This window comes from Oreochromis aureus, linkage group 15 (genome assembly GCF_013358895.1).
Source record: "Oreochromis aureus strain Israel breed Guangdong linkage group 15, ZZ_aureus, whole genome shotgun sequence".
In the NCBI taxonomy this organism is placed as follows: Eukaryota; Metazoa; Chordata; class Actinopteri; order Cichliformes; family Cichlidae; genus Oreochromis; species Oreochromis aureus.
Genome location: NC_052956.1, coordinates 10,585,110 through 10,608,637, shown reverse-complemented (window position 1 = coordinate 10,608,637; position 23,528 = coordinate 10,585,110). Strand labels below are relative to the sequence as shown.

Here is a 23,528-nt window from a genome sequence, read left to right as displayed (position 1 = left end):
TCCAAAAGAGGATTAAAGTGGCACAATCATAATAAAACTATGACGTCCAAGCGTGATTGTTGCTTGCAGGCTATAACACATCTGTCTCGACCAGATGTGGCCAATTAGAGGCTGACTAGTGTGCAAATGTGTAAGTGTGACCTCGTGTGACGCGGAGCCTCAAGGAAAGCATGATTGACTGAAATGAGAAAGCCACAAAAACGCAGCCTTGGAAGAAAAATGCGCTGTTCAAAATACACACAAATGCTTGAATAAACCCATCTAACCAGACAGTAAAATCTCACTTCATCAAACCTTCACCTTAATTGGCAAGAATGGCTTTAACTTTAACCTTCTCCTATAAAACCTTTGGCTTACAAGCAGCATTTTGAGGCCTGCGTAATTACCGCTCTCGCAAAGCTGAAACTGTCAAAGCAGAGAGGTGGATTTCCTTCGCTTTTACACACAAACACAGTCTTGTTAAGATTAGTTTCAGAAGTCAGTGCGAGCCACTGGTCGGTATAGCAAAATTTTACAGCGTTCTTGTTTAAATGATCTACAAATAAAGAAATAAACTTAATTCCAAATATTTACTCAGTCTTCTTTTCTCACGTTTATAAATTATATATTTACTATTGCAATTTTGAAAATTCAGCCCATAGCATGCTCTAATTGAATCGTTTCATCAAAAATTATCTTCTTCAAGTATATTTCTGCACATGGACTACATGGCAGCACACAGTGAAAACCTCTTTCTGTGGGTGCAGGATGCAAACAGTACATACAGGGAGATTTCAGCTTCTACAATGCAGACTGTCTTCAGATTAAACACCGTTTTAGGACTTGAATCACGTCAAAGGGCCCGTATCAGAAACACAGTCAGCATCTTATCTAAGTGTCCAGGACATCCTCTGTCACATCCACTGCTGTGCAAGTATGCCATGTTTTAACTGCGGCACGCTTTGCATTAGAGATAAGACTAAATAGCAAAGGCAGATAAAAACTAAGCTTGTTGTAGCTTCCACAGCTCAGATATTTAGACATGCGACGAGAAGGAATCTGAAAAAAATCTGACTCTGCCATTAAAAAAAAAGGAAAAAAAAGAAGCGATTAGTAGCAAAAACACAAAAATAAATAAATAAATAAAAAAAGAACACATGTAAGGATAAACATGAACATATTGGCTCTAAAATGATGGAAAAAGATTATTTCTGTTGGTATTACGTCATTATAATTCACGCATTTGTCGTGAAGAGGTCTTTTTTTTACCTCGCCACTGTGTTGGGACAATATCAGTTCATCCTATCAAACCAAACCCCGAGACCTCTATCCCCTTACAAGCTGCTAAAACCATGTTCACCAACGTAATCACTTGTTTTTCCTCTACTTGCCCTTTTTTCACCAGTGAATCAGGCCTTTTGTGGATTAGATCCCACAACACAGAGGTAATAGGATACATACAATATGATTCAAAAGGGTGGGTGGAAAAAAAAAAAATCAGAGATTAATGGATTGGTGGGGGGGGCTTAATTTGAGCTAAAGCTGAACTCTTGTGTGATTAGGAGCATTTCAGTACACAATAAGACTGATCTGGGGTCAGCTGGCAAAGAGATACAAAGGAAGATCAGAGAGGAAGAAAAAGTTTGGACTTACCTGTGATGGTCACCGAGAGCAGCACATAGGAGAAAAGAGAAAAATGATTAGAAGCAGTTTATAAGTGTATAACACTTGTTATAGATATGCTTTTTTTAAATGAATGTTTCGCGTGTTTCCATGTACAGCACTGGTGTGTTTACAAGCCCTGGGCTGTGGGCCACATCACCAGATTTCTGTGTCTGTCTTTTAATGAGGCCTTGCTGGTTTATACATCCATCTCCTCTCCCAACAGCAAATTATCATCTGCTAATCTGGATTTACACAACGACTACACGGTAATGATGAGTGTGTTTCTGTTTGTGCCTTTATAAAACCCTCCACAAAAAAGACAGTTATGCAAGAGCTTGGTCTGTGAAGCCTCTCAAAAATTTCACCAAGCATCCCACAAAGAGAACTATGTACTCAAAGACCCTTTTCTTACAGCCTGCCTTAATAAACACGTCTTCAATAATGTGGAACCTAATTCTGGTTCTGCCACAGCTGTGGCGTGTCAAGGTATGGTTAATATTTAGGTCACTGTGCTCCTGCCCCAAATATGTGACACAGTGACACACTGTAGGTACCAAAAACTACATCACATGTAAAACTCTGCTGAAGACTAATCCCCAAATCTCCAAACTTCCATGTTAACACGGTCCAGGCACACTTGCCAAAGGAAAACATCTGGATAAACAAGAAGACATTGAGTGCACCTTCATCTGGTGGCTTGATGATCTATAAATAACAACCAATAAGGAGGAGTACAGTTAACAACTGAGACCTAGATTCCACTGTCTGATGGGGTCCCACTAGCTGAGACATACAGCCACAAAAGGGGATCAAGGAGATTGATCAGATCATTTTGTCCCTGCATGAATCTGGAAGTGAGAAGGAAATGAAAAAAATGAAGAAAAGAAGTATATCTGATTTGATACTGACAGAAAAAAGAAAGGTGAAAGATCTTTGAGTTAAAATAATTGGATCACAGGTTGGTTCCAGCTTATTCAAAATGCTGCCTTTTATGCTTTTCTATGACAGTAAATTAAATATCTAAATTTTGCGATGCTTCTCTGACACGGGTGCTTCCAACTGCCCCTTATCAAAAAGGGACAAAAAACAACAAAAAACAAAAAACAAATGGTGGTAAAACAGCTCACACACAGAAGAATAGGAAAACATTTTACTATCCCTTTATAAAGTTTAATTAGCATTGTGATATTTTGTGACGTTTTGGAGATCAGGGGTTGGACTGATTTTGCAGTTGCTCCAAATCCACAGTTTTGTTTTTGCAAGATGGTTCGTTGGAACTTAAAATGACACTGTCTGGTACTGAGCTATTAAATCAAACAATGACATTATATGAAAAAAAAACAGTTAGATAATAAATACAGCAGTCGTATGCAGCCTAGAATTGGGACACAGCATAAGCCATTGGATCCTAACTGGATCCTTCAGCACAGGTCAGGTGCCAGCTGCAGGAGGAAATTTATTTAATGAACTGATTGTTTTAGTTTTACTTTTATTCCCTTAGAATTCTTGGTAATGATATATTTATCTACATTTGTTTAAACTAATTTGACATACAAAAGAACTGGGACCCTATCACCTGTATTTCAATTCCTAAAACAGGAAGGAATAGCCGTTACAAAATATAGCTATATGTTACACTTGCTCAAAGTTTTTTTAAGAATCTTTGTTAATAAATAGTTCAATAAGCAGCAAAACCTGGTACGAGTGTCAATTTGAGCCACACCAGGAGCACTTTTGCTATTTTCCGCCTTGGTTTTGTTTTGTTTTGTTTTTTTAACTGAAACGTGCAGTTTTTTGGTAACATGCTTTTTGGGCCACATTTCCTGTCATTTGGTGGGTGTGTTGGAGGTTTTAACCAATCAGCAGCGATCTGTATAACCCCTAACTATAAAGGCATTGCAGACAATGAAACGGTTGGGTGTCTGACGAGCCACTGTTTCTGTCTGGAAAAAAAAAAAATATATACACACATCAAACCAATAAATAAAACAACTTTTGCAACGTTTTGTCGGAGCTGCAACTGGCCCAGGAAGCACTCACTCACTCACACACCCGTTACCTCAACAACCGAGGCAAACACCCAACCAGCCGAGCTGGAGGCTACATCAAAATTGCAGGTTTTGCATCCCCAGGCACTCATTTTCGGGCTATATTTACACAGAGGCACAGTGCGTGGCTGCCCATATGCCTTGTAATGGGTCTTGGCAGGCGTGTGGAAGCAAGATCCAGATGTTAAAAATACTTAAGGTTCAAACTGGAGACTTATTCCCGAGACATTTCCTCTGTGTGCAGTGTGCATCTGTACACTACGTATATATGTGTGTGTGTGTGTGTGTGCATGTGTGCACTGTAGATGGAGTAATTTTATATTGACCTGTCTATGACACTCTCTCTGGCCTGGAATTAGCTATAAAAAGATATAGTCTGTCTACAACAGAGGGAAAGAGAGAAAGACTGAAAGAAAGAAGAGGCTGTGAAAAGAAACAGCAGGAGAGAGAGCATTAGCTTGTAAAAATAAAAAGTCTAATGCAATAAGTCTGATCGGTTCCTGTCTTGTTATTGTTTAAAATCACTTATTCACACTTGAATGCATCATCTTCATCTCCAAGCTTCGTAGTTGGAAAATGTACCCCTTATTTCCTCTGAATATTTAATGGGAAAATGATTGGTTTCTTTAAAATGTGAGTGAAAATTTTAGATTTAAGATTTTGAAATCATTCCGAGAAAGGACTGAAAGAGATCTGTGAAGAAATCATGACAGCAAAGAGCTTTCCTGAGGCCAGCGTGAGGGGCAAACACGGATGAGATAGGCAGACAGCAAATAAGGTAGGATGATCTTCTTATGTAAGACAGATCAAACAGTGGAATCACATGCGGTGTAGTACATTTAGATAAAGATTTGGCTTGAATACAAAGACATTTTCTGCCACTGAACCACATGCTGGCAATAAACGGGCGCGTGCTTGGTTTGCAGATATGAAATCCATAAAGGTGTAGGCTGCACCACAGCACTGCAACGCTTATCTCTAGAGTTAAAGGACACAAATAATATTATATGTAATCTCAAGTTCAAGATTATAACCAGGAAAAAAAAAAAACTATCCTTCAGTTAAAACTAAAAACAAAACACTACATACCAATATAGCTACCATATAAACTTTGACCGGCTTCTGCTTTAACCCTTTAACTATGAGAAAAATGCCAGGACCTTAAACCACTTCAGCTATGTGCGTCTCTGAGCTGTTTTAGGAAGGGGCAGGTTCAGAGGTGATAGAGTGAGAAGGAAGGAAGGGATGAAACATGCAAAAACTTGACAAGAGCAGCAACAAGCTCCACTTTCCTGGAGCAACAAAATGTCATCATATGCTGTCAGGTGACACTACTCCAGCCCTGACCACCAATAGGGACACAGATTCAAAATATGTTCTTAACATCGACAGCAGACTGAGACTACATGTGGCGCCTATGCTGCTACGTCATTGTTATTGCTCCATGTAAGTCTCCATGCTATTGTGTCAATCTTATCCCAGGAAGCTCGGCACCGATTGGTTGGACACATTGAGATAAAGAAAGTTCAGATATGGAAGCAAGTAGTCGTCATGTTGCTGAACTGCTTTGAAAATAAAACGCAGAGCCAGGCAGAGAGACAACACATGTAATTTGCCTATTCAAGCTGATAACAACTTGTTATGTTACCGTTAGTGTAATAGCGAGAAAAACATGGGCAGATGCTGATCCAGAATGTCTGAAACTTAGGCTACAACATTGTTTTTTTATTTGGTTTGTATTTTTGTGGAGATTTTTGTCCCACTTGCCTCCCCAAAGCCTTTGTGTCCAAGCATGTATGCATGTATAACCTATCCTGCTCCAAGGGTATCTAAAGTAAGGCAATATTTTAATGTTAATGTACAGTGTGAGTGAAACTGCCAATGGCAGCAAGTGTCAGAGTTAATGCGACTATCACTGGTGTCTTTTTCCATTCTCAGGTAAAGGTTAGGCTACAGTTACAACCACTCTCCCCAAAGTCTAACTGACACCTCTGACCGAGTATGCACAGATGCATGTACCCCAGCCACACAACTAATGAACCAATCAATAAATAATGAGAAACTGGAAACTTAATACTCCTAAAATACTGCCAGGTTTAAATTTCATTCTTACCTCAGACAGAAAGATGTCCAATATTAAAACTCTAAACTAAAGAGCTGAATAAAAGAAACTAAATAATAGTTTCTTGGTCTCAGTGATGAGCTATCCAGGTCTAGACAAACACAAACACACCCTCTCCCTGGCACCAAATCCTACACTCACATTGGTACCAGCCTGTGACATCATCGCGCCCGCTTCCAGGGCTGATGTATCATTGCTGACTTATCACACAGGGACAAAGTGCCCTTTGACCAGCCACAAGTCCTACTGACCACAAACACACAGATCCAGCTTAGTCTCAAAGGCAACCAGGAAGTGTGAGGGTTGTGGAGATTGAGAACAGGGTGCCATAAGAAAGAGAGTGAAACAGTACTTGCTTTGCTTGTGCGGGTAAACACATCATTCGCTGTCTCCCTAACTGAGCTCGAGAACAAAGAACCATTCTAACAAGCTCAAAGAGACGTAGCCAACACACATGGTTAAGTAGGTGTGTGTCCAGTATAAAAATAAAATAATCACTGCTTCTTTTTTTTGTTTCCCCACTCTCACCTATTTTGTGTTGAGGCCGGTACACCCAGTTATCGTCGTCCTCACCCTCGTCTCCGTCTGAGGTGTGAAGGTGACTGTGAGACTGAGAGTACGAGTGGCGGCTGTGAACCACGTTGAGCTCATTTTGGCTCTGGAAGACGCGTCTGCTCTGGCGGGAGAGGTTGGACACGTTGAGCCAGCTGAGAGCCCGGGAAAGGCCCGCTGGTTTCTCCTTTCGGAATGATGCGGATCTCCTGTCTCCTCTCATTGTCCCTCAGAGAGGTCTTCTTTATAACTAAGCAAAAAAAAAAAATATCCCCAGCCGTAAATCCTTAGGTTGGTAGGTAGTCCAGATATTCACACTTATTGAACTGTTTCAGACTCTTCAGATTCAACGATAAGCACTGAATTAGTTCCAGCAGGACATTCACCCATATCCCACTTTGCTTTCCATTTGCTTAGCGCACTTCCACATCATGACTCGGACCCACACAGCCTCCTCCTTCACTTCATCTCTCTGCCGCAAAAACTTAAATCATCTTCTCCTTTCTTGTCCTCCTTTGTGCCTTAAGACTCCAGGCGTGATTCCCAAACCCAAAGGGGTAATTAAGCAATCCAGCAATCAGGAAAATCACCGCCCTTCCGCGGCACACACTTCTCTGTGCACAGTCCCCTTTTTCTGTTATGTTCCTCAGTGGTGCATGACAGGGTGGAGAGAGGTTTCCAAATTACCCTACGATTCTTTTCAGTCTCAGCAAATCAGCGGTTGTTGTTTACGACCATGTGTGCCCCTGAGTGTTGTTATCTCCAGTTGTTAGCACGCGCCAGCTGAGTCGCACCATCTTAGAGCCAGGGCCTGACCAAGGGGTTAAGAGGTTCCCGGGTTTGTTGCCGTCCTGATGAAGTTACTTGCATGCTCACGCGCTGGCATAGGCACACTCACATGTGAAACTCCCTTTGCTGGGTGTGCAGCAGAAATGAGGATGCCTGTCGAGTTTTTCCAGAGAATTTACAACCAACTTCTTGTGAATCCTCATGCGTTTTCCTCTCCGTCCTGTTTTGATCCCTTTTCCGCAAATATTACCGTCACTAGTGGTTGAGGAAAAGGCGTGCTAAGCAAAGGCTGTGATAAAAGGTCCCAGTGTTGACAAAGCTCTGGATCTCCAATCAGCTGATCTACACCAGTGATAAAGCAAGAATTGGGAAGGCAAGCCCACACCTGCTTATCGCACCCAGGTGAGTTAAAAAGAAAGGGTATGCTGGTGAGGATTGCCCAGACTCCGCTCTTCGTGACTCCTGAAGTCCTGCAAGTGCGTGACTACTAGAGTTGACAATTTGTGCTGTGAGTATAGGGTTAAGGTTACACCCAACCCTTCACACATGAAGCTGAAATACGAGTCAGCCCGTCCCTTCTTCCTTATTCCCTGCCTCTCTTCTTTCTGTTTTCTGCGCTCCCTGATCTCTGCTCCGCCCCGCCATTCATTTACTGGCATGGCAACCACTCCTCACACCCTCCTTATGTCCTTTCCTACCTCCTAAACACCTTTTTTCCACCCCACATACGCTTTTATTTACATTCCCTGTTATCAATATCCCACAGGTTCTTTCATTTTGAACACAACAGCTTTAACCCCAGCCTCAGCAGTACTAACCCTTAACTACTGTTGGGAAACATGCAGTGTGTGAGGAACACAAAGGCCCTCAGGGATAAAAACATGTATGTAGGGGGGTGGAGCCTTCCCACCTGAGTGTAAACGCATAGGGAGCACAATACCACTAAGGTGTGACAAAAACAGAATGAGTGAGTACACAAACACACGTAGCCCTGGCTGAGAACCCATAACCCTAATCAACCGTTCTCACCTTCTTGTTTACCCCAGAAAAGGAGGAAAATTAGAGGATCGTCAGATCGTCAAGACAAAGATCTGGCACCGTAAGGTTATTTTATGGATCCATTACGCTACTGAAAGACAATTCCAGATCTGTGACTGCGATGCGGTGTAAGCTTAGACTCAAAACCTTATTGCTCTCTCAGGTCCCCGACCTCATTTGAGTTTCCCCTTTAGAGAGAAAATCTACTACATCAGCACTTGTTTGTGCACAAAGCCAGGTGCTCATTTCCAAGCGTAGCTTGGAATATACAAATATAGGCAATCAAGTACACACCACAGATATATTTTTGAAGACCTTCGGTCACAGTGGTGACACATAAAGCCATAAGCCCTTTAATATTTAACCAGCATTACTCTACTGTGCAGCAGTGATCAGTAAGACATGTCAATAAAGTGGGACAACAAAGTAGGTTTTATTACAGTAGAGGGAATGATGTAGGGGGATAACTAAGGACATGACTAATAGTTAACCTGGTGCTTTGTGACCTTGACCCGTAAAACTGCAGCAAATTATAATCAGTCCATCCTTGAGTTGAAGAAAAAGATTCAGCCCGACGTGTAAAAACGATTTTTTCTTTCCTTCCCTAAGAAATCACAAGAAAAGAAACCAACATGTGGTCACAGCAAGTGAACATTTCACCACGAAAATTTAAACTTTGGTGGCAAATTTGAAGGAATTTCTTTAAGGTTGTCAAGAGACATTACAGTCACAAGAACGCGATTAACGGACAACTCAAACACAGAGCATCTGGCTGCATTCAGGACTCATTTATTTTCTTTTTTGAGGAAGTGAAGCTTAATGACATAACCCATAAGTGGAGTCAAAATTTCATCACAACCTCCTCCTCCTCATTTATATTTAATAAAGTGCACATGAGGGAGATAAAGCACTGACAATAATCAGTATATTAAACTGTAGATTATAGACAAGTGGACATTCAGCAGCTTCAGCTTGGTGGCGTGTCATCAAAAGAAGAGCGTAAACATCTCTGACTGCTTAGAAGCAGAAGCACAGCTTTCACATGTCTAATCCATTAAAACCTTGATAATGTACACAATTAAATTTGAATAGAGCGACATGGAGAAGATGTTTTTTCCAGCTATGATCAAGGTCATTATAGTTAACTAAAACTGGATGTGGAAACATATTTTACTTAACTATAAATCAAATACAGACCATTTTCTTCCCTGTTGTTGGCATTAAATACAAAACACATTTTAAGCAGGCTTTAATCTTTCATCAGAGACATTACAGGCTCCAAAAAGAGTGTCACGTTACCTCAGAATGTAAACACGATTATACCATCAGAGCCGTGTGTCAGTGATTAGCTTTGAAAACGATGCTGACTCTAAACACACTGGTGTTTAAACAGGAAACCATGGGTCACTAATGTCATGTTGGGACACTCCTATCAGACGTGACAAGAGAGGACAAGAGCAAAAGCAAACAAAAATCCAGACAGTGAAGAAGTACAGGGCAATTAAAGCTAAATTAGTCTAAATCTTATCAGAGTATTGACTGGATTCACACATTCCTGCATCAAAAAGACATGCGGTACAAAGTTAAAGCTGACCAGGTGGGAAAAGGAACAAAAAGAAAGAGACTGAATGGACATAACTGTGTACTCTGATAAGATTTTAAATGTATAGATTTTAAATATAAACACACGCTGCCACCGCTTGTGTGCCACAGACATAAAGCTGGGACATGAGGGCCAACCTGTTTGTCAGGTAACCCAATCAGACATTAGCGGCTGGGTATACCTGACATTGATACACCCTCACCACACAAAAGGTAAATACAGCAGATAAAGAAGCCCAGCTGGAAAAAAGGGGGGGAAAAGTAGCATTTAGTGCGTCCAGCAGTGCACAACTGTCTTATAAAAGCCTCGACTAAGTGTTTCTGCCAAGTTTCAAATCCCAGTATGTGCAGTTTCACAGTGTGTCCTTCTCAGCGGTAACACATTCACACAGGCAGTTAAACACAGGGGTTCAGCTCCACCACAGAGGAAGGCTTTTATTACACCAGAGCACCCCACATTTACTGGGACAGTTGGTGCCTTTGCGCATGTGTGTGTTTGTTTGTAAAAGACCACTTTTGGGCAACAAATTCTAAACCGTACGGTTTGACACCAGCTGATTAAAGTCGTATTTCTGGAACGCATTTGTTTCCCCGATTTGGTTCGACTGCAGTCACATTCAGTGTTCAAGGAAATCTGCTTTACATTATGGTACATCCACAGGGCGGTAATGTAAGTAAAGGAAAGCATGCTCGACTTTTATGTGCATGCGTGTGTTATATTATACTGGATGTCCTATATAAAGTTCCTCCTGGAGGTGTTGGAATCTTGCACACACAAGTGTCAGATTTACACCTGATGAAACTCAATTACAGCAAGAATATATTTACACCTGCAACTTACAGGAAGATCCGCCCACTTTTCAAAAATTTCTACCTAAAGAGACATCATTACTTATTTGTTGGTTGTCTTCTTTGTAAACAGGTGTTATTGCATCATATTGGATTTACACAATAATACTGTTAAGAGTTACGGGAGGTTGAAAGGCTGGTGTGTGAGAAAGACATTAATCATCAGTGTTGGCCGCCCCGGTACGACACCTACGCAACACCTATACACAGATAAAAGTCGTACTCAATGTTCCTCCTTTGCTCCTTCTGGCAAAAACTGCATATTAAGAAATCACGACTGATAAAGGCAACCACAAACAAACCGCAGGCACACAGGGAACACGGGATAGGGAGTAAAGTGATTAACTCATGTGATAATAGACTACTAGGGAAGGAAAATGTGAGTCACACAGTATAAAGGGTCCTCTCAGGTTAGCTGCTGAGCAACTTCAGACCTGCAGGGGGAGAGGTAGGCCAGGCCTGGAAGCCCAGCAACAGCCCTCTAGTGGTGGGCTGCTGGACCTCTGGAGCTTTGAAGTCCACTACCATGCTTTTTTGATGTTGTCTCATATAATCTGCATCACAATATTCATCTGTTTCCATGAAATATGGTACAGTTTTTTGTTTTCTTTTTTAAGATTAAGTAGTTGATTCATTCAGAATGAACTGGCTCAAATCATTTGGAAAATAAAACACTGGTTTCGGTTGATTTTTTGATGAAAAACGACAAACATCGTGTGTGCTTTCGGTGGGAATCCAGTTACTTTGTGTTAAATAACAGTAGGTTTCGCACTGGAGAGGATGGAGAAAAGAGGAATTTTTTAAGACATCATTTTTGGGTCTTCTAGCAGATAAAAATAATCATCTATTATCTGAGAAAAGAGGAGATTAATCAGTCGTGAAGATGATCAGCTGTTGCACTCTCAATAGTATGTCTGTCTTTTTGAAAACATTTTATTTGATACCCTATTTGTCACACTTCACACTGCATCTGGACACTTTTACACAGGCATAACTTACTGCAGAACTTGTTTAAATCTATTAGAAACTGTGAAACATATGGTTTCCCACAAATTGGGGAAAAAAAGCCTGCCGCTTCACACATTTAATCACGTGAAAACAAAGCTTGCTTTCTTTTCTGCAGCCTCTATTGTGCGCAATTACCACTTCCAGCCACAGGAGGGGGCCATCAGACTGAAATTACTTTCCCCCCTTAGACAAACTTTTAGCTGCGGGTCAGAGGAGCCTTGGCACTTCATCCAAAGGTTAAATCGTCCAGAAAATGTTGTATGTTTATGTGTCAGTTCATTTTTGTACGTGCCTAACAATTTACAATCAGATGACAGTCAGTAAACAACACTATCACAAGGCCTGGAGGGAATAAAGCATGTTTGTGTATTTATGGTTGCGCGTGCCTTTAAAGATAGCGATCTTTAATCAGGGATAACACAGCTATTTCAACAGTTCTTTCAAACATTATACAGTTTTTGGTTTCTATGGAATAAGTCTTTGATGACACACACACAAAAACACATACACACACTCAAGCTCTTGTTGAGTACTTCAAGATTAAACTCTCTCAAACCTTTGGAGTCAACTTTTGTCACTTCCCCCTGGAAGAAGACGAATCCCACATCCCGCTGCCCACGTGCTCCATCATTCCACAGTCCAATATTCCAGCTGAAAGTACTTGTATACTGTCATTGTTGTGTGTGTCTGTGTGTTTCTTATACTGTGCTCCTGAATTCTTTTACTTCTTGGTAAAAAGTTGCAGGCTTAACTAGGAGCACCATTCTCCTGCGGCCCTCCCGTGTTGATCCATGACCGTGTCTAAGACTCATGTGTGAGTGCAGATTATCCATAGAGATAAAGGCAAAAGCGCAAAGCAGGTAATGACCTCTGACCTCTCACCCCTGAACCCGAAGCAGCAGCTGCTGACTCGACACTCTTAATAGTGTGCTTGTAAGTCTGCCTGTGCGCTCTAGCATATGCACACACGCACTGTGTGAGCAAATACACCATCACTGGGACAAAGAACAAGGAAGCTCAGACTGGGTGTGCATCCGAGCCACATCTGTGAAGCAGATAAGTTCAGCATGAGAGGCTGCATCGAGTTCGACGATACGTCTACAGGCTCCCTGTGCTCATGCCGCAGATTTACGATGTGAAAGGCTTCGTTTCTGTTCATCTTTTTGACCAAACAGTCTGAAGCGGACAGACAAAGAAAGCCAAAAGAGCAAACAGGAAAGGAGAGGGGGCCAACGAGGTGATACTTTAGCATGAAAAGAATAAAAAGGAGTGGCACTAGAGCTTACAAGACAAATGAACTCCGGTAATCTGAGTAGGGCATTCACACACTCAAGCACAGACAGACAGACAGACAGACAGACACACACACACACACCCAGCAGGCCTGCGTCCAGTGGTTGAAGGGGAGAAAGGGTGCGGTCGACTGTGCATTCCTGATCAGTCATGCCTGAGCAGAGAAGTGAGTCCAGCAGACCTGGGGCCAGATGTGGTTTGCACATGCATTGTACTTTTCATGCAGAATATGGAATTTGCAAAATTGTGCACAGATGGTGAATTCCAAAGGAGAAGAACTGGTGTGTTAGTGATATCTGAACAACTCCAAGTTGGAGTGTCAAGATTAGTATTTTAAGAGGTATATAGCTACATTAATTCAACATTTAGTTTCTTCTTTGAGCTCAAATCTGAATACCTTAAAGATATGTCTTTCTCTAGTACACTATGACATCGAAAATCTAGCACGAAGCACGTTTCTAGTCCAAAAACTGTTCCCTGATGCACTCCTGAACCGCAGGGCAGCATGTTTGTCATTGCTACAGTAATTAAAGTCAGCTTGGGTAAAGTTGAAATGTGGTTGAACCAGATTTGAAATGTAACAGGTAGGACTGTGCTCGTTGGAGAGAGCGTGTGTTTGGGCTCATGTTTTTTTCCCCCTTAAACCCAAGTCGTGACAGCAATTTCACAACAGCTGTTTAAAAGGGAAGCACCCGTCACGACAGAACAACGTTCAGTTTATTACCACATGCTGATACATGAATCTTACTTAAATACTGTAAGCATGCCAACATGTATATATACGCATATAGGAAACTAAGAGCGAAACATACAGGGGAGAAAACAATGCCATCATGAACCGTCAAAATAGCAGTTCCTGAAATGACTCCTTAAGGTGACTATACTGATTGTATCGCGATTACCAAATGTGCTGTCACCACAACCCCATAGCTATTTAGGGGTCGCCACGCTAGGATCATCTGCCTCCACCTTCTCTATCCGTAATTTTCCCCCTCCATTACACCAACCCTCTTCTCATGCGCCATGAGGAGTGTGTTGTTGCAATTTGTTGTTGCACTAAAGATAAAAATGAATTGAAAATTGACTATCCTGTGATCGCGCTCTTTTCCTCCTCCCTGGCAGCTCCAAATCAGTCCTACATTTAAAGTCCCTACTCTCATCTGTACTCTCCTGCCTTTCCTTCTCTCTCACTGCCTCCTAACATGCCTTCCCCCTTTCCTCTTCCTTTGTTTTTAAACAACAGTTGCACAGTTTCCACTGGCACCCTGTTGGTCAACAGCACTGTAGGTAATCATTAACCAAGACCCAACCAGTCCTGTATGGAAATATTATTCTTTTCTATCCGTATGTTTGATAGAAAAGAATAACAGCAGTGTCAGCAGTGCATCTCCCGAGACTTCAGAAGACCTGCTGCACTTTTAAATGTTCTAACTCCAATTGCTTTACAAGTTTGAAAATGACGACAGCTGGACTTCTTTCAGTTTGTGGAGCCTTTTTCCCCTCATCCAAGAGGCTTCTTCGGTTCTTAAACCACTGGAAGTCCCAGGTAATGAACCCTTAGTGCAGATGGTCTTGAGGGTCGATCGTGGCTCAAGAGTTGGCAGTTCGTCTTGTAATCGGAAAGTTGCCGGTTCGAGCCCCGGCTCGGACAGTCTCGGTCGTTGTGTCCTTGGGCAAGACACTTTACCCATTGCCTACTGGCGGTGGTCAGAGGGCCCGGTGGCGCCAGTGTCCAGCAGCCTCGCCTCTGTCAGTGCGCCCCAGGGCAGCTGTGGCTACAATGTAGCTTGCCATCACCAGTGTGTGAATGGGTGAATGACCAAATGTAGTGTAAAGCGCTTTGGGGTCCATAGGGACTAAGTAAAGCGCTATACAAATACAGGCCATTTAGTCCTTACAAACCATCTGTCTCCTTGGTCCAAACTGTGAGCAGATGTTCCCACAGTTCCAGATGTACTGCTGAGTCTTGTCCCGTTGAGGTGGCTTTCCTGTGTTGTGCTATGCACTTGTGGAGTCGCTGTTTGGTTTCTTCTGTGCACCACCAGCTATGTTGTTTAGTTTGTTTTGGGGTATTTTGTCTTTGGGATGAACGAGTTTTTGTCTAAGGGTGTTGCTATGTCTGAATCTCCTGTATATTTAATTTTAATTTCACAGTTGAACTGTCTAGCTGGGCTATTAATTAAGGAAATATGAACCATATGAATGTCACTTTTAAAATAAATGCAGTTTCTTATTAGACACTTTGATTTAATGCCAATCCCAGTAATTCGTTTTGTCAGCTGTAGTGATCTTGAAAAGGAAAAAAAAAAAAAACTGGGTAGGGACAATGACGAAAATATTCAAATGTTTATCACATTTGAATATTAACTAGTGCAACAAATCATTTACTCTAGACTTCAGTCGCATTAAAGCACAACAATTTTGAGCTTCACTCCCAAAAGAGGAATGTCAAAAATAAAAGGGTCAGAGCTGGATATTTAGTCAGAGGCGAAGTTCAGCTCATCTGCTGACAGCCAATCTGGCAACCCACCAGGATTCCAGTCTGGCCCATCAAACCCCACTGGGACCTGCTCACTACAGGTGCCGCAGACCACTGCTGAAACCGCTGTCTTTGCGTGTGTGTGTGTGTGTGTGTGTGTGTGTGTGTGTGTCAGAGGGAGAGGGTGTGAGTTAAAAACAACACAGCAGATAATTACGCCATGTGTTTACATATATAAAGCCTTTTTAACAAGCGCACAAGTGGAACACCGTGAGAGGAAAACTCTAATAAAAGCCAGGATGTGTGAAATAGCAGTAGCAGCAGCCTCGCAACTCAGCCATTCAAGCGCGTGTGTGGCCCTCACCCACAACAAGACTGGTGTGTGTGTGTGTGTGTGTGTGTGTGTGTGACTGCGTGTGTAAATGTGTGTGTGCACAGAAACTCACACGAGCTGCAGCTCTTCCAGAGACACTCAGCGGTGGCATTAACGCTGATTTAGAGTGGGGGGGGCGATGTGGAGGGATAAAAGAAGACATAAAAGTAGAAAAGAAAGACAGATGAGGGTTAGATGATAAAGAAAAGCAAGGCACAGAGAGATGGAAAGATAAGCAGACAGAGAGAGAGAATGTGATTGAGACAGGATGAAAGACAGAAAGACTGAGAGGCAGAATTATGCTGATTAAGCAGACGGTAGGCCGACCGTTATCGTGACAATAGAGGCTGACTCTGGGTCTGGCTTTTTGCCCTCTACAGCTGTGAGCTGTCTGACACACACACACACACACACACACACACACACACACACACACACACACACACACACACACACACACACACACACACACACACACACACACACACACACACACACACACACACACACACACACACACAGAGGGAGGCAAAAATGTTCGTTATTCTGAGCTCATCCCTCTTATCCAGCCTCGTAACAATACATCAACCCGACGCAAACCTCCTCTAAATGCTGGACTGGGACCAGCTTTAATTTAGCAACAACACACACGCACACATTTGCACAGATTCTAGTCTGCAACCTCTTTTGGCGCTGGCTTTACTTTCCTTACTCCTGATCCAAGCACAGCTCCCTAAGCAAGTCATCCTGTTAGACATGGATTTAAGAGCAGAATCCAGATCAGCAGTTGCCGGCCAGACCTGCTGGCTGCTCTGCGTTCCAGCCGTTACACGCCGCCATCTCAAGGCACTTTAGAGAGAAGCCGCGGAGGAAATGGGGAGGACACACACGCAGTCACACAATAGATCGACTCAAAAATAGAGCGTCTGAGTTGAATACACCCACATGGAGTAATATAAACAAAGAGAGAGTTCATATTTGCTGTGCTATGATTAACCATTCAACATGGTACGGCTGACAAAAACACACACACCAATCAGAAAAAGAGTTCCCCAAAGATATTCCTCCCACGGGCTGTCACAAGTTTCAGAGCGGAGTTCCATCTGGCTACCCTCTACTTCTCCCTCCTTCCTTCTTCTCCATCTGTCTTTCTCCGGCTCTCCTCATCCCTTTTGTGTCATCTTCCTCTGTCTCAGGCTCATCTTCCCTCCTCAGCTTGCTTTTCTTTGTTTGTCCATCTCAAATCTCTCTGAAGCATTCCAGAAATCACTCAACATTTTTCCAGCACCCCCACCACCCCATTTCTCTGGACCTCTCTCCACCTTATCATACCTTGACTCTTTTCTTAAACACAGTGGCTCTTTGTGTTTCTCCACCAAGGGGGTTGGGTGGAACACAAACTCTCAGCCCACCTTGGACTCGAAGCCAAAGGCCACTGCTGGTCGCGGCCACCCACCTGCAGCACACCGCTGCAGCAGGGACTTTCCCTCTGTGTGTGTGTGTGTGTGTGTGTGTGTGTGTGTGTGTGTGTGTGTGTGTGTGTGTGTGTGTGTGTGTGTGTGTGTGTGTGTGCGTGCACAGCTGCGTCTGTTTGCAGCTGTGAGCACGTCTTACCGGTGAAAATATGCATCTGCATCCAGGCGTCCATAAGTCTGGGTATGTGTTTGCCGGTGTCTTCTCTGTTTATTTGTTTGCATACGCTTGGTTAACACTTCACACCGACTGTGATAGCACACATATATTTGTAAGTGCTGCCACAGGCTCTGAGAAGATTGTGTTTCCAGAAAATAAGATAAATAAAAGAAGATTAAAAACTGGAATTACAGCCCCATCCAGGACAGGTATTGTGTGTATTTTTCCACTGAATCTCAGGTTTCACCTGATCGTTCTCTTCCTGCAGGGCTCCAAAATATTTTCAAACCGGCTTATATTCCTGGGAAGAAAAACTCCAGTGCAGCTGGGCTCTGTGATATTTTTTTTATTTCTGTGTGCAACTTTGCAAGTAATTTTGCTTTACAGTATCATTCATCTTACCACTTAAAGGATAGTCAACAAATGTAATGATTTTGAAAAAAGGCTAAAAGCTAATCATGTCCAAAACTTTAAAAAAAAGAAACTGTTATTATGACACATTCGGATCTTTCTGGTCAACTTGTGTGTTTGCTTTGTTTTACTCAAAATACAGAAAATTGTTGCAATTACACATTAATAAACTATAAATGAAGTATATACCAGGCATGTCCCATCATTTCGCACATGGACCTTTGGTGGTCCGATTCTGGCCGTCGGGCCGTATGTTTACTACACAATTAAGTTGAATAACCCATAAGAAAAAAATCTGTCTTTAAAAAAATGGCAAAAAAAAGAAAAAGAAAATAATCAAAGCTAAGAAATCCCGACTGTAAGTATTTGATATGGGTCAAATTCCTAAAATACTGAATCTTGAGGTAAGAGTTGAGGCGCTCTAAAAGCCAGGGAAAAGTCTTCAGCATTAGTTTCTGGCTACAAGTGACACACTGCTGAAGCCAAAAACAACTTGGAGAGCAGAAGATGAACTGCTGGTTTTCTGTAGGAGGCAGAGCAAAGTGAATGTGTCCACTGGCAACACATACAAACACACAAATTCTTCAAAGCTGACAATAAAAAAAAAAAGCAGGAAAAGAACTAGATTGGAATAAAGTAGTGTTTATAGTTTTCTGGAAAGTGTGGGGAGACTCCAAAGGATTTTTTTTAACATGACAGAAGGAGTCAGACAGCTGATGTTTTTACAAACTCCTTACAGCTTCCAGTAGCCTCCACAGCCTCAATAAAACAGAGCCGTAAAGTCAGCAGACCATAAGGTGGCCTTTCTTCAGCCGAGTTATCCACTGATGCTATACTCCATTATTGTGGGTGATCGCTCTACCTCCCACTTGTCTAGACAACAGTCACCCTCATTTGCGTTAGACTTTTCTGACTATTGCGTAATGAAGTGTAGCGTTGGTCAAGACAAAAAAAATCTCAGCTGATGTCAGTGCCAGCCCACATCAGCTGACGGCTCAGCTGATTCCCCTTTATACAGCTGTTTATTTAAGCTACATAAACCAACCTAAAGTGGCTGGACATTCCCAAGCCGCTTTGAAACACTTGTCCATGCCTACTCATTTTCATGCTCTATATAAGGTACTGCAATTGTGTCCTTTTGTGTAGAGCCTACCGAGAGGATTTTTCAACCACAGACCGGCCGTTTGTGACGCTTTAGTGACACGGCTACAACATGCAGACGAGGGTCTGCAAAGCTGTCCGTAGGCTGGGCGTAAAGACCATCGCAGTAGCACGTTTCACCCATTAATCAATGTCACATCCACTCAACAGCCACTTCATTAGTCACACCTTGCTAATGTGGCGTTGGACCCCCTTTTGGATTCAGAGCTACCTTAATTCTTTGTGGCACAGATTCAACAAAGTGCTGGAAGCATTCCTCAATGAATGTCCTGAGTTGCTGTCATGTGACTGACAGATTAGATCACAGATGTCAAACTCATTCTGCATCGCAGTTCACATATAGCCCACCAAGATTTTATGTTGAACAGACCGGTGAAAGTCCCCTTTCTGTCAGTGTAAAGAAGTTTAACTACACATTTAATCTCTGATAATAAGACATGTCTCAGTTTTTCTACATTATAAAGAAATCCTGGTGTAGTAAATTAAAGAAATCTGTCAGCATGACTCTTTAGGCTTAAATTTTATGAAGTAAGGCAATGTATCATTTAATTATTTTAGTTTATTGTTAATGGAAATTGGGGAGGTCTTTGGGGAGGCCGTAGCCAGGCTGAATACGTTTGGATGGATTAGATATTTGTATTCTCGATCAATTAATGGGAGGTGAACATATGTCCTTACTGGTACCTGTTCTGTTCTATGCTAGGGGCATGGTGCTGCTCGCCCTGACTCCACCTTTCCTCAGACAAACAGACAATCAGGTGCCATAACAGAGCCACACTCCCAAATATACACTCTGAAGTACCGCAGATGGAAATAACAATCATGCGTTAAATGTAGTAATCCTGACCGATCTTTAGCTTTTTTTAACCACTAAGAGAGGGTTACATTTTATAAGATGAGCTGAGCTGCCTCAAAACATCAGAAATCCAACATATTTAAAGACACTCTAAATGACCGAACTGTAAGGTGGCATAAAAATTCATCCATCCGTAAGGAGGGAGTCATAATATGGTTAAGCAAGGGGATAACAGCACATTTACTTTCGGTAACGCCCGGCTTACCCTCTCACCCTGCACAGCTGGCTAAACATGCTGTTAAGCAGGTGTTGGATTGTTAATGCTTTTTCACAAAAATGGTCCGACACTGCGATCTGAAATTAGAAAGTTGTTGGGGGGAGGAGGTGTCTAAAGCGATATGACCCTCGGAGGAACAGCTCGGGCAAGATTATAGTGGCAAAACTACAACAGCTTTGCAAAAATATCTAAAAAAAAAAAATACCCCCCCTCTTTATATGTATTAATCAGAATCCAGGAATATTTGAAAACAAAATCTATCCAATCTTAAGACTTGATAAAAAAAACCAAAAACATGATATGCATGGTATAGACAAATCTTTCACAACGCTTTAAAGATTTAAATGTAAGTTTTCGGGGCTTTAAGATTCACTGATTGAAAAATTGTGATGTGAGACATACTAACAGCACAAAGAGATTCTCTCCACTGCAGACTCAAATATTTTATACTCCTGCAAGAGAAGATAGGAGGGTGGTAGAGAACATATAGTTCATCTATTTTTTTGCCCAAAGGCTCAGATAATGAGTTGAGAATAGCAGAGTTAATAACCTTTAGAGACACACAAGCTCCAGTGTCGCCTACAGCTCTTCATAACACATGCACGTACATGTACACGTAACCTCATTTCAGGAGAAGCAGGCTCGGGAGACACCGTACAATCCAACGCATATATGTTATCTACATCTGGACACAGTCAGATATCTTCAAAAGAATCTAACATAATGTACCTTTATAACAGGCAATAAACTTTAGCCATTTCCATGCATGTTTACCAACTGATTAACCGAGCCAAAGGAAAAGAAAGGGAGCAAAATACTTAAAACTGAGCTAATGCAAACTGTAATGGATCATTAGAAACTTGACATGGCATGCAATTCATGTTCCATTGACTGAACACTAATTTAGTCCTATCAAGATGTCAACACAGAGGTTTTTAAACAGCAGTCACTCTTATTTCTAAAGGCCATCTTTTCCCACATTTACTGTTTCCACAATTTAAAAGTTACTTAATAGAAAAAAAGAATATTTTACTACTAATGAATTATTAGAGTATTAAAAGTGATGCATTCTCATAAACTTAGTATTATTGTATTAAAAATGCGTCAGCTCATAAAAGCCGCCATGTTCCCCCACCATCTCGAATACAGTGGCCAATATGGACATTGGTGTGTTGCGTAATTGAAATTTATGTATGTGGCTAGAGAACAGCCAAATTCCTTGGTTTGGCGATTGTACGAATATATCGACTATCGACGATAGGCTTAGTCTTTCACCGATCATTTTTACAAGCGCGATTTATTTATTCGCTCAAGAGTAAGTTTGCTAATAATGTTGGTTGAAGCTAAGAGAAGCAGTCAACGGAAAAAAATAATAGCTCTGTTTTAACAGCACTGTTTTCCAGCTGCGAACAAATGCAAACTCCTCAGAGTGCGCCCAAATGCAGTGATTCATTTACTCAAACTCATAACAGAAAGAAAGAAAGGCAGTAGCCGATGTTCAGAAAAAAACTAAAACATTTTATTTAAATAAAACAAACACAATGGTGGGGAGGGAAACAAAGAGAAACTGGCTTCTTTTTTCCACTGTAACTTTGTTTACAGGTCATTCCAGTCTTTGTCTGTCTTACACTCTTGGCCAAACAACAAATACAAAATTAAACAGAAAGTAAGTTAAAAATGAAAATCTCTGTTCCAGCAAACATAAAAAAATATCTATCTATCTACATATATATCTATCTAGTCTTTGGTGGGATTTGGTGCATCTCAAATAAATAAATAAAGGAATAATCCAAAAAGTAGCTATATTAATACTGAAGCAAACAAGAAAAGAAGGTAAAATATTCCCTCCAAACAAAACTTCTAAATTCTAAATGTGCAAATCAGTCTGTGAATGATTACATTGCTCTGCCCATCGAAAAGTCTGCGCCTGCACGAATATATCACCTATCATCGCGTATTGGACAGGATTGTCGGTTGGAAAATTTTTACATATCGGCCAGCCTTACCACATAGTACATCAAAGGTGGAGAAGAAGAGAACAAATTTAAATGTAAATTTGTGCCTGCACCTTCATACTCAAGATATATGAAGCATCATACCTATGTTTTATCATCTGAGAAGGTGTCCCTTTTATCAAAGAAGCAAAAAAGAAAGAAATGAAAGAGACAACGCGACAGGCATAAAGATAAAGTAAGTAAATTCGAAAAGTAAAACCGGATGTAATTTTGGCAAATAAGAGTTTGAAAAAAGTAAAAAGTTTGTCTTCCTTTTTTTTATGCGTTTGTCCTACAGCAGCCACCGTAGCTAGGATTACATACAGACAGAATTGACTCTAATCTGCAATCTACTGACACCTAGTGGTGAGATTTTCCACACTGTACCTTTAAAAACTTTAACAAGAGACAACAGGCTATATAACACAGTCTATGATCTCCAAACATCCTTTTTTTCTGGATAATAGTCAACATTTTATAGTTGCTTCAAAAGCCATGTTAATTATACCTGTAAAAAGTCAACAGACAAGACTAGCTAAGTACACAACTTCAACAACCATGAACTGGGTGAAATCCCTTGTGGCACCTTTGTAACCTTCTGTGTCCCAGAAACGGCAGTTCCACTTCTTTACAAAAACTTTTTTCCCCCCCATGTTAAAACAATACAAATGCTTTTAAATCATCAGCTCTAAGTGGCTGACAAGCCAGCTGTAGCTACAGGCTGTTGGCAGGACAGAAAGACGACCAGTGGGAAAAGAACTGATACGGGTCAGCGGGGTGTGAGAGCAGGTCAGAGCGCTACAGTGAGAGAAAACATTTTACGGCTGGGCAGAAGAAGTGGAGTTTGTGTGCATGGTTACCAAAAGCGCTGCCTGCACGACTATGGATTCATGCGTGTGTGAATTATGCAAAGGGGAAAACAGAACGGCGCCTGCGGGCTCTGCATGGTATAGCATTGACAAAACACGGAGGTTAATGATCTCAGAGGCATTATTTCACTTTCTGTTCCCACGTCAGGGAGAAGGAGACGGTTAGAGGGCTTTTCGACTTGTGTTTTACCCACTCTAAACACACAACACCATTATTTGAATCCGAGTGCATTCATAATGTACAGAGCTTCACACATTTCTGAGGTTTATTTTAAGAAATCAGGCCTATATTCTGGTTCATCAGTGACTATGTGTGTGTCAGGGGAGTTTCTAGTATTACAAAACATCATAAAAAAATGGCAAAAAAACACTTACCTGTGGAGTTACATGTTGAGTTGTAAAGTGATTGGATAGATGTTGAGGGGCGATCGCAAAACATGTGGAGAGAACAGAAACATGACGTTAGATTCATTCGGCAGATGCTTTTGTTCATACAAACGTACCATAAATGCACTCAAACTCAGATCTCGAGAAATGAAGCGCCTCCATGTTCAATAAAAATTAAAGGCATGCTCAGTGATACATGCAGGT

At 41.6% G+C, this 23,528-nt stretch overlaps 1 protein-coding gene across 5 annotated transcripts in view; it reads right to left on the bottom strand.

The window, feature by feature from the left end:
- Positions 1-23,528, bottom strand: part of nhsl1b (NHS-like 1b) — a 103,371-nt gene that overhangs the window by 50,017 nt on the left and 29,826 nt on the right. Inside the window, exon 1 of one of the 5 annotated variants that reach the window (XM_039598830.1) lies at positions 23,313-23,391. The exons of 3 other annotated variants lie outside the window; for them this stretch is intronic. In XM_039598830.1, coding sequence (XP_039454764.1) covers positions 23,313-23,376 — 64 coding nt within the window. In that variant the 5' untranslated portion in view covers positions 23,377-23,391. Of the gene's footprint in view, positions 1-6,342; positions 7,608-23,312; positions 23,392-23,528 lie in introns of those variants that run through there. One more of the 5 variants, XM_039598829.1, reaches the window with a different exon arrangement.